The 12901-nt window shown below is 40.3% G+C and overlaps 2 protein-coding genes across 3 annotated transcripts in view; both read right to left on the bottom strand.

The window, feature by feature from the left end:
• Positions 1 to 1380, bottom strand: part of rab1ba (zRAB1B, member RAS oncogene family a) — a 13304-nt gene extending 11924 nt beyond the window's left edge. Inside the window, exon 1 of the mRNA XM_032544497.1 lies at positions 1066 to 1380. Within this exon, the coding sequence (XP_032400388.1) occupies positions 1066 to 1079 (14 nt within the window). The 5' untranslated portion in view covers positions 1080 to 1380. The remainder of the gene's footprint in view (positions 1 to 1065) is intronic.
• Positions 1381 to 2397: 1017 nt separating this feature from the next.
• si:ch73-40a2.1 (tyrosine-protein kinase receptor TYRO3) overlaps positions 2398 to 12901 on the bottom strand; it is a 19800-nt gene continuing 9296 nt past the window's right edge. For both annotated transcript variants that reach the window (XM_032544422.1, XM_032544423.1), the window contains exons 8-15: positions 12596 to 12709; positions 10927 to 11007; positions 10725 to 10817; positions 9555 to 9676; positions 7784 to 7893; positions 6373 to 6532; positions 4290 to 4426; positions 2398 to 2855 (exon numbers count right to left, since the gene is read on the bottom strand). In XM_032544422.1, coding sequence (XP_032400313.1) covers positions 2516 to 2855; positions 4290 to 4426; positions 6373 to 6532; positions 7784 to 7893; positions 9555 to 9676; positions 10725 to 10817; positions 10927 to 11007; positions 12596 to 12709 — 1157 coding nt within the window. In that variant the 3' untranslated portion in view covers positions 2398 to 2515. The remainder of the gene's footprint in view (positions 2856 to 4289; positions 4427 to 6372; positions 6533 to 7783; positions 7894 to 9554; positions 9677 to 10724; positions 10818 to 10926; positions 11008 to 12595; positions 12710 to 12901) is intronic.

Genomic DNA, 12901 nt, shown 5'->3' with positions numbered 1-12901 from the left:
TGTGTGTGTGTGTGTGTGTGTGTGTGTGTGTGTAAACAGATATAGAAATAAAGACTGTCTGCTAAGGGTGTGGAGGTGTTAGCTAAGCTAGTTAGACAGGGTTCCATACGAATTTAAACGGAATGCTCCTGCTATCGGCTCCAGGACAGCCGCTGCGACCGCGAGACGTTTCAGAACCGACAGACAGATTCGGTGACATGCGGGAGTCCTATTATTTCATCCTGCTGCAGATCAGCCGTCAACAACCTGCTCTGTTACCTGCCGTTTCATTTAGCGTTAGCCCCGACACCGTACGCAATGGAAAGAAGCTAACACACATAGCAGATACGACAGCATTCAAGATAAGGATTTGATAACCACGTTTTAATTCGGCTAAAATAGGTTACATTAATGGTAGTAAAATAAATGTGCAAATGATTACCATAGTGCACTCTGCTCGTGAGCATTGTAACGTTAATGTTAGTAAATGGGAAGCCATTTCTAAAAACTGAAATGATACCGATATGTTGCATTAATGTCAAATTTAGAGTTGCGGGCATGCTATTGGCTGTATTATGTTAACCTCACAGTATGTGAAAGTAATGTTACAATAGGACCTGTGCATATAAAGACGGCAACTTAAACATGTGTCTATCGAGACTGACGTTACAGGTCAGCCAACCCAATCTGTTACTGCATTACTTCGTGTAACGTTAACGTAAAGCTAAAGCTTTCCGTTTCCATACTAGTTTTTGGATACAAGGATATGTCAGCGACGTTTTTACTCTTGTTCTATAACCTGGACTGTTCGTTTATTTGTCCCGTGAAAAGGTCGCGTGCCACAGTCATCACGGTGTGGCACGAGCGAACAGTCAGCTGACGTTTAAAGAAAAAGCGTTCGCGAGACTGACACATTAAAGAAGAAGCTGTCCGCGCCCTGTTCACGGGAGCCAGCTAGCTGGTGTTTGACAATACATTAATCAACTGAGTAATTAGCATGCATTATTTATATAAGGTCACACCACATAACGTATAATTCTACTTTATACGACAGTGTCCACATCACAAAGTAACGTTTAAACTCACTATTCGGGATTCATGGTTTCACTGAATGTGTTTTTCTGTCGGCGACTCGACTCTTCCTTCCTACTCCGGCAAAAAAGATGACTTGTAACGTTAGGTCCGGGTATCCGAGGCACTTAGATGGCTGTTTTACCGTCTCCGTTACTGTCCAGTGGTCGTTCCACTGTATTCGACCTTTATTGTTTCATATATCCTTTATTCTAGCGGACATATCCCTGTTTTCTCAGGTTAGGCTGTTGTATTTTACTCCTATTTTCTTCTGCCTTGTCCGTTGCTTTCTAAAGGCTCAAGATGGCTGCGCAGGTGCGGTAGTGACGTGACCTGACGTGTCATTGTTCAGAAACCGGACGAATCGACAGTGGTGCTGGGAGTTGTAGTTTATCATAAACAAGACTACATACTATACAGCAGCCTGCACTCTGAGGACAAAAGGATTTCATAGTTTTTATAGTTTCTTAACTTTTTTCAAGCAGCTGCTAGGGCTGGGTGATATAAACACAATTACGATTGCCATAGCTATCATAGGTCAACTCAATATCAATAAGCTAAAATATTCGCTGAACTATTTCAAATCACAAGTAGAGTTATACTCTTATTTCTATAATCATGTCAAATGTGTTGTGCTAGATCAAATTCAAAAATTTGCATAAAATCAGTGTACTTTGTGGAAGATTTTGTTGAACCTTTTTCATTTATTTCATGTACTAAAATAATAGACATTTATAAACTTGTGTACCTTTTCTACAAATATTTTCTTGTAACCGATGTACAAGACAAATATAAAAACATTTTAAAAGTGCTAAATAAGATGCACTCTATATAATTTCAGGGTCAATCATGGTGGTCAATGAGATTAGGGGAGCCTGTGCCACCCCAGGCTGTCCTCTTCCAGCCAGGAAAAGCCTTTGAGCGGTTTTTACACACAAACACACACACACACACAATTCAATTCAATTCAATTCAATTTTATTTATAGTATCAAATCACAACAAGAGTTATCTCAAGACACTTCACAGATAGAGCAGGTCTAGACCACACTCCAGAATCCACAAGGACCCAACAGTTCCAGTTTTTTCCTCCAGAGCAAGCAACAGTGCGACAGTGCGACAGTGGCTAGGAAAAACTTCCTTTTAGGCAGAAACCTCGGTCAGACCCAGGCTCTTGGGAGGCGGTGTCTGACGACCGGTTGGGATTAGAATGAAGAGTTTGTTTGTAGTAGTTCTTTGTAGCATAGCAGGGCACTGTGGGCGTTACAAGGCACAGCAGGACGTAGCTGGGCTACACACAACACACAACACACACACCACACACACACACCACACACACACACACACCACACACACACACAACACACACACACACACACACACACTCTGCCTCTCCCTCACACACAGTTATGAGAGGTCCACTTTAACACAGAATTGCATTTTGAAACTTATAAAAACACTTTTTGTTAGTGATTAGCATCCCCCTTAACTGCTGAGCCAGTAATATATTTAAGGTAGCCATCCTCTACTTCCACGTCCTCATCCCTGGCTGCTGCTGCAGCAGTAGCACCCACAGGAGTAGGCAGGTAGACATTTTCCAATCTCCCCTTAGAATCTGTCTGTGGATCCTGAGAGGCACTAGCAGCAGCAGCGGCAACCTCCAGGCCATGGTTGATGTAGCTGGCCTCTTGGCTGGCCTCCAGCGCTGGCATCTCCAACAGAAGACCTTTCAGTGTCTCACACAGCTCCCCAAAGCCAGGCCTACAGGTAGGCTCCTTATCCCAGCAGCTCTGCATGACCTCATACCTGTTTTGGATGAGATGGAGACAGAAGAGGGAGGAGGGAGGCAGGGTGAGCTATAGATAACTACATAATGTAGATCAAGGGTGTATCTTTGGTTTGAGAAGTGTGTGTGTTGTGTGGGGGGGGGGGGGGGGGGGTGGGGGGGGGGGGCGTCCTCTGCCAGAACATTTCTTTCATTTCCCATTTCCTACATTTTAAATTAATTCATAGGGACGAAGGTGATAAAAAATACAGAAAACAATTAGGTTGACCATAATGACAAATCATGCCATAAATAATAAAACTATAAACTTTGAACAAGAAAAATATGTCTTACTTTCTTTATTGCACGATTGACAACGAGATGCAGGTGGATCAGGCGAGCGACAATGACAATGACTGTCAGAGACTGTTTCAGTAGAAATACTGAAACATCAAATTTTGCTGACCAAAACAACAAAAATCCTTGGCCACATTTGAATTCAAGAGGGCCAATAGTATTATCATGCAATGCCAGATGTGCCTGCTAAAGGTGACTGAACTGGCAGCATTCAATAAATCTAATCTGCGGAAGCATGTTTTGGTAAGTATTTGTGCATTGGTACTTTCAAACAAAGTTTTCATGGGCAATAGCAAATTGCCAATTAGCAAAACAACATGTTTTGTGGCATTGCCTTAGGACAACGTATGTAGGACACTGGCTAAATGATTTCACATAGTGTGACATGTGTTATGTTGTTATTACATTTGTATACATTTGTATTGATGTTTATACATTTTTATAGATTTTTCTTTAATTTAAAACAAAATAGTTTTGGATTTATGACCCCCTGATCTATTTACACTGCATGGGAGAGCTCGCCCCATTTTACAGTTTGTTTTTAAATGTAAGTAAGTGCATTTTAACCTTTTAAATGAAATACTTAGTACTTTTACTTGAGTAATTTTTCAGATAGATAATTTCACTTGTACTTGATTAATATTTCATCAAAATACTGGTACTTTTACATAGTTACAATATTTAAGTACCTTTTCCACCTCTGCCGGTGTCTACCTGGTACTGTACCTGCTCACCCATGTGTATTTAAACTTCACCTGGGGGCTCAGGCTGTGTGGATCCTTCAAAATAAAAGCACTAACAGGTGTTTAAAGTAACTAAAATAAAAATGCTAATCAAACTAATTTAGCTTAATTTAAAAGTCGATATTTAACACGTTTAAACAAACAATGGACAGCTCCAACATGTTAATAAATACATAACAAACAAATAATACATTTCATATAAACTTGCTTACAATTTAGAGGTAGAAGTAAAACAGGTATAAATATTGGACTATCTTGCAGTCACTGATTATACTATAGAAAAAGTCTTAGACGTGAATTTAAATGGCATCAAATCAATAATGTTTCATATCGATCCTCCACTGTCACTAACACTCACCACCCCCAGGAACTCACAATTTATAGTCACAGTCCTCGGGTGGTTTGAGTCTGTGTCCGGTCAGCAGCAGCTCCAGCAGCTCGTGGTTGGGAACTCCGGGATAGGGAGTCCTCCCCCGGGACACAATCTCCCACATGGTCACCCCGAAGGACCACTGACAGGAAAGGGACAGGAAATCAGTAAGTATTTTTTTTTTATTGTTATTTAACCCTTGTGTTGTCTTCCCGTCGACCATGAAAACAACACTTCTGTTGTCCCTTCTCAATGTTTTGTTGCTTTTTTCAAAGTTCTTTTTATTCACTTTTTTTTGTTTCTTTTTTAACGTTTTGCTCGCTTTTTTCAACATTTTTATTTTCCTGACAACCCTGACAAACTTCCAGCAAATTTTGGGATTTGCTATGCCATTCAAGCCCATTTCCAATTTTTCCAAATCGAGGCACCAATCAGAGCCGTTGAGGCGGGTTTGACATGATAGCTCTGCAACATGCTCGCTATGCATGCTTGCTGGTTGAGATATTTTTCAATAAAAAAAAAATGTTGAATCTTGAATCTTGAATAAATTAAATGTTAAAAACGTTGGTGTCTTCCCTTTGGTCTACATACTTTCCATAGCACATTACCACTTTATGCACAACTGTTAATTTCTCACACAGACTGAAACTCAACTTCTAATTTTAAAAAAAATCAGAAAACACGTACACCAAAAAATTGGGCTTAAAAGTATGAACTTAATACTAAATCTAATGTTTATAGCCTATGTCATAATTCATAATGTATTAAAAGTCTCCCAAAGAGAAACCGGTATCTCCCTCCCCCACCTCAGCCTGCTGAGCTGTGGTCGTGTGTGTGTGTGTGTGTGTGTGTGTGTGTGTGTGTGTGTGTGTGTGTGTGTGTGTGTGTGGTGTGTGTGTGTGTGTGTGTGTGGTGACTCCAGGCAGGCGAGATTGTTAAGCCCGTAGGCACTTGTGGAGTTTAACTCCGAAAAGGCAGTCAACCACATGTTCCCGTTAATCTTATGAAGGACATGTGTTGGGATATTTAAACAAACAATCCATCAACGACGAAATAAACTCAATTTAAATATTCTCACAAGTGAAATTAAATGATCAATAAGATGGCAAAAATTGTTAAATTTGTCCCAATGTTGATCTGTCTATGTGCTGGAAACCAATGCATCCTCTGTAAAATGGGCGTGTCAAGAACATTTCCAGGGAATGCAAACTTGTGTATTGGGACACTACTTTGTCCACAGAAGATGACGTTTCACAGGGATACAAGAACACAAGTCCATAGAAGAACACAGATTGAGAAACGCCATCTGTCTGAGCTCATGGCCCTCCTGAAAAGCCCAGTCTGCCCTGATTGGTCAGCTAACTGATGTGATTGGTCAACCAAATTCAAACAAGCCACTGGGCGGGCTGTGCTTGCTCAGACAGAACTAATGGGCAGCACGTATGAAAAACTGGGCTGGCTTTCTCAATCAGTGACATCACTGAATTTCAAACAAGAAATTGGGCCCCCGGGTACAAAAAAAAGTACAAAAAACGTATTTCATTCCATAAAGAGCTGTGTGGAATAGAATGCTCTTTATGGAATGAAATACGTTTTTTGTACTTTATACATCTAAACTATATAATGCACTATAAGATGGGGGAAATCTAAAAAAGCACCATAGGGGCTCTTTAAAAAATCGAGATAAATTACAAAAATACAACACATAAACAAGCATAAAACAAGAACACATGAGCAAAGACAAGTAAAATGACACAACCACTATTCCAGATCATGACAGCTGGCAGGTTAATGGCATGAGAAAAAAACAACACAAGTAAAAAATACAGTAGACACAGGCAAAAGTCACACATCAAAACACATCCACAGTTGCACAGACAGAAGCACAAAGCCCAAACAGAAAAACTACTAGTATTGACAAAGACAAAAATTGTTCTAGATTATGGCATTATGTTTTTTTTACACACTCAACGTACAAATTCAGTTCAGTAAATTTCACAATGCAGAAATCACTGTCTAATTTCTGCTTTCAAAGACGATTATCATGTGACTTTCAAAAAAAAGATGTTCCATGGAGACTGAACTCACCACGTCAGTTTTGGAGGTGTAGACGGACTCAGTCAGGCTCTCCATGGCCATCCACTTGATAGGCACACGGATAGCTACTTTCTGACGATAATAATTGTTGCTGTAGATTTTCTTGGACAGGCCAAAGTCAGCCACACACACCCTAAGGTCATCACCCAGCCTGAGGATGAAAAAAATGCATTTGCATAGTCAGCACAGGCCATAAAACGACAAAGTCCCTCCTTCGAGCCATGAATAATACATATGACGAGGTTTGTCCTAGTACCACTTAGTTTTGTGTGAAACCGCTCTGTAAACTACTTCTATTGTCTCACACAAGATACAAAATCTTGTTTGCTGTTTGGCTTGCTAGCTAGCTAGTTTAGCTTTGTTCCATGTAGTCTATTCCCTGGATTATTGTACATTCTGCCGGATGTCCGTTACCTTCCTTTTCTTTGTGTTTGAATTTTAAACGCCGGGTAATTTCTGAGAAATATGGTTAACTGCTCCTCAAATCTCTGCAGGGTAAATCCAGAGAGCTAGCTAGACTATCTGACCAATCTGAGTTTTCTGTTGCACGACTAAAACGTACACATGTTCCACCAAAACAAGTTCCTTCCCGAGGCTATGCTGCAGCGGAACCGCCCATGACGATTGTGATTGGCTTAAAGAAATGCCAATAAACCACAGCACATTTTTTTGTCTCCCATCCCAGAATGTTGTGAGGACTCGCCAGACCCTCTTTTGCAGCGCTGTGGATGAACGTCTGGCAGTGCCAGACTACAACACATGTAACATTATCTTACTTGATGTGTTTTATCCAGCGTCTTTTTATCAGCCAGAAAACAAAAGAACGAGTAACACCCGTTACTGGCGTGAGTAACGTTACACCAGCATCGTAGCTTCAGGGAGACGTCCAGTATGGGACTTTGGGGTTAGTAGTCTTTCTATCTATAGCCCCCGTATCTTACAACTTTTACGACAAGATGACGTATATCGTGAGAGACGAGGATAAAAAAAGATTCAGCAGAGGTTGAGATATGTAGACCAGTAAGAGGGAAATCCCACGTTTGCCCCCAGCAAATCACACCCTGATTAATCTCCTGATTAATCGCGTTCACTACCATACATATTGTTCCCATTGTCCCATTGTGGTTTACCGGAAGAGGAGGGACTTTGTCTCTCTATGATCTCTGGAGTCAGATCAAAAAAACAAAATGAGAGTTCTGACGTTTTTTCTATTTTTTGTCCCTAAACACACCATCTCTACTGAGGTCCTCAGTCTGCTTTATTAACATTTTAAGCAGCTTCCTTCCCGGATACAAGCCATGGCTGAATACCAATGGCTGAGGACAGAGACGCAGTCATATACGGACAAGGAGTCGTTCATTTGCCCCCCCCCCCTCTCAATGTCTCCCTCTGATGGACTCACATGCAGTTGCGTGCAGCCAGGTCTCTGTGCAGGAAGCCCTGCGAGCTCAGATAGTCCATCCCCGCTGCAATGTCAATCATGAAGCGCAGGAGACTCTGATGGGGCACGACCTGCAAGAAAGGTCAGAGAAGAGGTGTATTCTGGGATGTATTTACGTTTTTGACCATACACATGTGCAGATGTAAGCATGTTGTGTGGTGGAGGTGTGGGTGGTATAAAGAGAATGTTTAGTTTATTTGACAAAAGTCACACTTTTGTTATTTGATCATTGTTCAACAAAAATTAGGACAGTGATGTGTTATCAGTTTCATTCTCTCCATGCATTCTGGATTTCTATTTCCTAGGCATTATAAAGCTAGAGCAGTCACGTTCTTTGATACAAGTTACTATGGTTACAGGTGTGGTTGCTCTCATCTTTCGCCAGGTTGTTCACTAAAATACAAATGTACTGCCTGGGTTTAGCTCAGGACAACCAACTAAAACTTTGGATAACATAGAATGTACATTAATCCTCCTACTTATAGATGAAAAAAAATACACACAAAAATAGCCGGCTGAAAGTAAAGTTATATTAACATTTGCTTTCCATTATTTATATCATGCTGGCCTGCATGTTTCTGGGGTTTGTTCCAGGTATTTTATTACTAACAGTCCAATTTTCAATGGGATTGCAGATAAATTCAGCCCATAAATGTGTTACTACTGAAATAGTATGATACTGTTTATTACTCCAACAGGTCAAGCTGCTAAATTAACTTCCGAAGAAGAGATTTTTTGGCTGGTGGAGGATACTGTTTTACTAATCTGGAGCTGTTACAGTGTGATTCTGCAGATGCCTGCAAGTTGTTGAATAAAGCTGCATTATAATATTCGCATGTCCCTTTCTCCATTTTCCATATGATTGTTCTGTTTATTTTCGCTTTTAATTGCAGTACACTTAATCATTCAATCAAATAAAAGGCTTCTTTTTATTTTATTTAGTTGTCATCACACTGTACAAGTCTAACGCCCCACTAGGGACCTCTACCGGCTGCAATATTAATTGCATCACCCACTACATATGCAGTAGCGTACTATGGCCGTGTACAGACAGACAATAGCTGAGATAAAAACACTGCTTTATGATGCACAGATGGCTACAGCACAGAAAAGCAGTCAGCTGACCCTGGCTCAATGTTTGCCACAGCACAATTCAAGGTAACGCAGCGAGGCGAGTTTTGTTGAATATTAAAACAAGCACACATTCCTGATGAAGATCACTTTGTAATGTAAATATAAATTTACCTTGCAAGACAGTGGATGAAATGATTGCCAGCAGGACATCTTTACCGAGTGGTAAAATACGGTTTGATAGTATGAACTGTTGTTTTTGTCCGTACCATAAATGTCATGCGGAACTCAAACTAGCTGCCCCTGGATTTAATTCATCATCATCAATGCACGTCTAAACAATTAATTGCAGTCTAATTCTGGTTCTGTTTCTGATATCCATACGTAAAATTTAGATTTTTTTGTCTGGAGGGTTATGGAGTCTATAAAGGGACCAAAATGAAAAGGTTTTACTCTCTGGGCAACAAAAATGTGGCAAAGCTGTGATGTAATTATTATTTGAGCTGTTTATCATGAAGCAACCAACTACTCTCAAACCAATCTTCTATGTGTTCCAGAAATCAAATGTCAAAGTGTCCTTGTGTGTATCTGTCTATGTCAGCATGTGCTGACGTTGCAATTTGCCCCATTTATGTGCATGCATGTGCGGATTGCATCTCACCATAGGAATATCTCCATATCGTGTAGCAATGAGGAAGCGGCGCAGGTCTCCGTGTTTCATGTAAGGCAGGATGACCAGAGGAACAGGCAGAGGACAGTCCTGCTCTCTCTGTAAAGTAACCGCTGCAAGACAAACACACACACACACATACACACAGACTTGTCACATGCTGCTGCTGCAGTAGAGGACAGAAGGCTAAATTTCTGAAGGGAAACTGTTTTGGTGGAACAGTCGTGCAACAGAAAACTCAGATTGGACAGTTAACCATAGTCTTCATAAATTAATACAAAGAAAAGCGGAAGGTGACGGATATCTGGCCGAAAACTTTCCTTCAGCACCGGAGCAATCCCAGAAGTTGAACGTTGTGGATATAGACTACATTGCCTCTAAAGCAGAGATCTTCAACAGGGGGTCCGGGACCCCTGGGGGGTCCTTAGAGGCACGGCAGTTTTTTCCAAATTTTTAAATGTCTTAACATAAAGCCAACATATTAGCAAATATAAATCCCCACTGAGGATTGGCTTACTGGCCTATAGGTAAGATAGTCACTAAGGTAGCAATCCACAGACACAGTATATAATGATTCACTATGCCACATGTATGTGTAACATTAAAAGATGATTTATCAAATAACGCAGACAATAATTATTTCAATAATTTAGTATTCTATGCACTAACAAGATATGTACGCAGGCTTTAGGACGTCCTACACATTATTGTAGGCCAGGTTTAATATGCAACTTCATTTTATACAATATAAGCAGTAGGGGTCCCTGCTCCATCTCTCTTTCAGTTAAAGGGTCCTTGGCTTAAAAAATGTTGAAGACCGCTTGGAAGAGCAGTGCCGTGCAACTATGCTCAGCGCTACTTTTGGTGTGGCACTCTACTCAGGATTTCTGGTCAAAGTTCAAATTATTTCAACTTTGACCTTGGATGCTGCTGACCTTATAAAGCGCAATGAGATGACAAGAAAGTACTAAGTGTCTTCCTCTACTCCCTACCTAGTGGTGCGCACAAAGCAAAGGGCAGGGGGAGGGGTTAGACAGAGCCCAGAGGAGACGTTACTTTCAAATTTTGCTAGCTTTTTAACATTACCAACCCTGCCTTAAAGATACATGTTATTATAGTCCAATAGAAAACATCTAAGAGTTCAGCATAAGTATAGCTTACCCAGTAGTCTGACCACATTTTCATGATCAAAGTTCTTCATGATCTCTGCCTCTCTCAAAAACTCATGTAAGTCTTCTTGGCTGTGGATTCCAACTAGATGAGTGGGACAGAGAAATATTAAAATGAATTAGAATTATACTAAAAAATTAGAAGCAGCAGAGTGAAATAAAGTTTTGATAAAGGGTTTGATATCAGAACCCACCTCTCATGGTCTTCACAGCTACCTTGATGTCCAACCCTTCATCTGGTGTAAAGACCCCTTCATAGACTGAGCCAAACTCTCCTGTACAGAACAGAACAGAAAAGCATTACTAAATGTTATCACTCTCACTTCTTCTCCCGGGTCAAACATATTTAAATAGTGGATATGTGATTGTTGAACTAAGCTTTGGTTGTGTGCTTTCGATAATTTGATTGATGTCTATTACAGTGGCTTCAAATGAACATTAGGTTGGCTGATATTAGAAATCGCTAACCTTGTTGAAGCTGAACTATGGTGTAGTATAGTGAAAAGAATGAACTCCTGTGGTAAACCTGCAGACTCATGGGTTACATCGTCATATCATCAAAACGAGAGTTGATTAACTTGCAAAAGTCGTCAATACATCTCAAGGCAACAACGTTAGTTGGTCTTCCCACCAATTTGGTGCGGACTTGAGCATCACAGCAACATTTGGATGGGTTGCCATGACAATTTGTGGTCATTCGTGGTCCCCAGAGGATAAATCCAAAAGACTTGGCATTTGTTGAATTTGTCTAAAGCTTTTACTCATTCAGGGAAATATTTGGATTGGATGGATTGGGACAAAATTTGGTACAAACAGTTAGGGTTCCCAGGCGATATATCCTTATGACTTTGGCAATCTCCTATTCTCGCATTGCCAGACCTACCTCCACAGAGCTGGAAGACGATCTGGTGAGTCTGCACAGCATTCCGGGATGGTAATTAAACCAATCCCAATAGTCTTGGGCGGCGTTAAGCACTGTACGGAGAAATGGCACCTTTGCAACATAGCCTCGGGAAGGAACATGTTTTGGTGGAACATGTTTACATTCAAAGGCTGTTTTAGTCGTGCAACAGAAAACTCAGAGTGGACAGATGGTCTAGCTAGTTGCTTGGATTTACCCTGCAGAGATCTGAGAAAAGGTTCACCATAGTAAATCAACCAGAGTCTAAAATGCTAACATCAGCAATGTCTTAACCCCTATTGGTTGGATTGGACTTGGTAGAGATGAATTATATTACATGTCATTTAGCTGACGCTAAATTGACTTGCAATTGCTATATGTCAACTGGGGGGTTTAGTGTCTTACTCAGTATTCGACTATGGGATTAAAATCAATACCTCCCACACCAAAGGCATGTGGCATATCCACTACACCATAGCACCCTATTGTAATAACTTCGATGATTCACTTTTTTATTTTCATCTGGCGCCATTATCTGGTGATAATTTAACTGGTCCAATACAAACACCACAATATGTTCAATGCCAACATTTTTAGAATGATTTGTTTCTAGAATTTCTTTACGCAATATCTGTGCATAGAAATTGCAGTATGGTTAGGCAACAATCATAATTATGATAGATAAACTATGGTTGAGGTAGGGTTTCAAAATTAGGCAATAATTACACTTCAATTTTGGGAAAGATAATGGTTACTTTTAGTTTTAGTTTTTAAAAGGAAACATTCACTACTGGACTGTGATGAGACATGAACTCTGCACCCCTGCATGAATCAACTGAGCTGCTTTAACCAATCAGGTGTACTGTAGAAGGGTTCAAGACATCTCCGGTGTTATTCATCCCATTGAGATGGTCCAGCGAGGTTTGAACAGGATTATTTGTAATGAGGAATCGTGAACTGACCTTTGCCAAGCTCCTTGCCCAGGGTGAGCTTGTTTCTCTCTACCAGGACCTCCTTAAGACTGTCCAGCAGCCTGTCGCTGAGCCCTTCCAACAACTGGACCACACCCTCACCAACTGAAACAAATAAGAAATCAAAGGATAGAGCTGTAACAATTACAAATATTGATGTACAAATAATTCTGTCAGAAATAGTTGCAATCAAAAAAATAACTTTCAGTCAATTTAAAAATATTTACTTATTTAATAATTTTTCCATACAAATTAAAATTTTGAATAAATCCCAGATACATCTTTCAGTTATATCAC

Source organism: Etheostoma spectabile, chromosome 19 (genome assembly GCF_008692095.1).
Source record: "Etheostoma spectabile isolate EspeVRDwgs_2016 chromosome 19, UIUC_Espe_1.0, whole genome shotgun sequence".
Lineage (NCBI taxonomy): Eukaryota > Metazoa > Chordata > Actinopteri > Perciformes > Percidae > Etheostoma > Etheostoma spectabile.
Note: the sequence above shows the minus strand (reverse complement) of the source record. Positions and strands in the feature narration are given on the sequence as shown.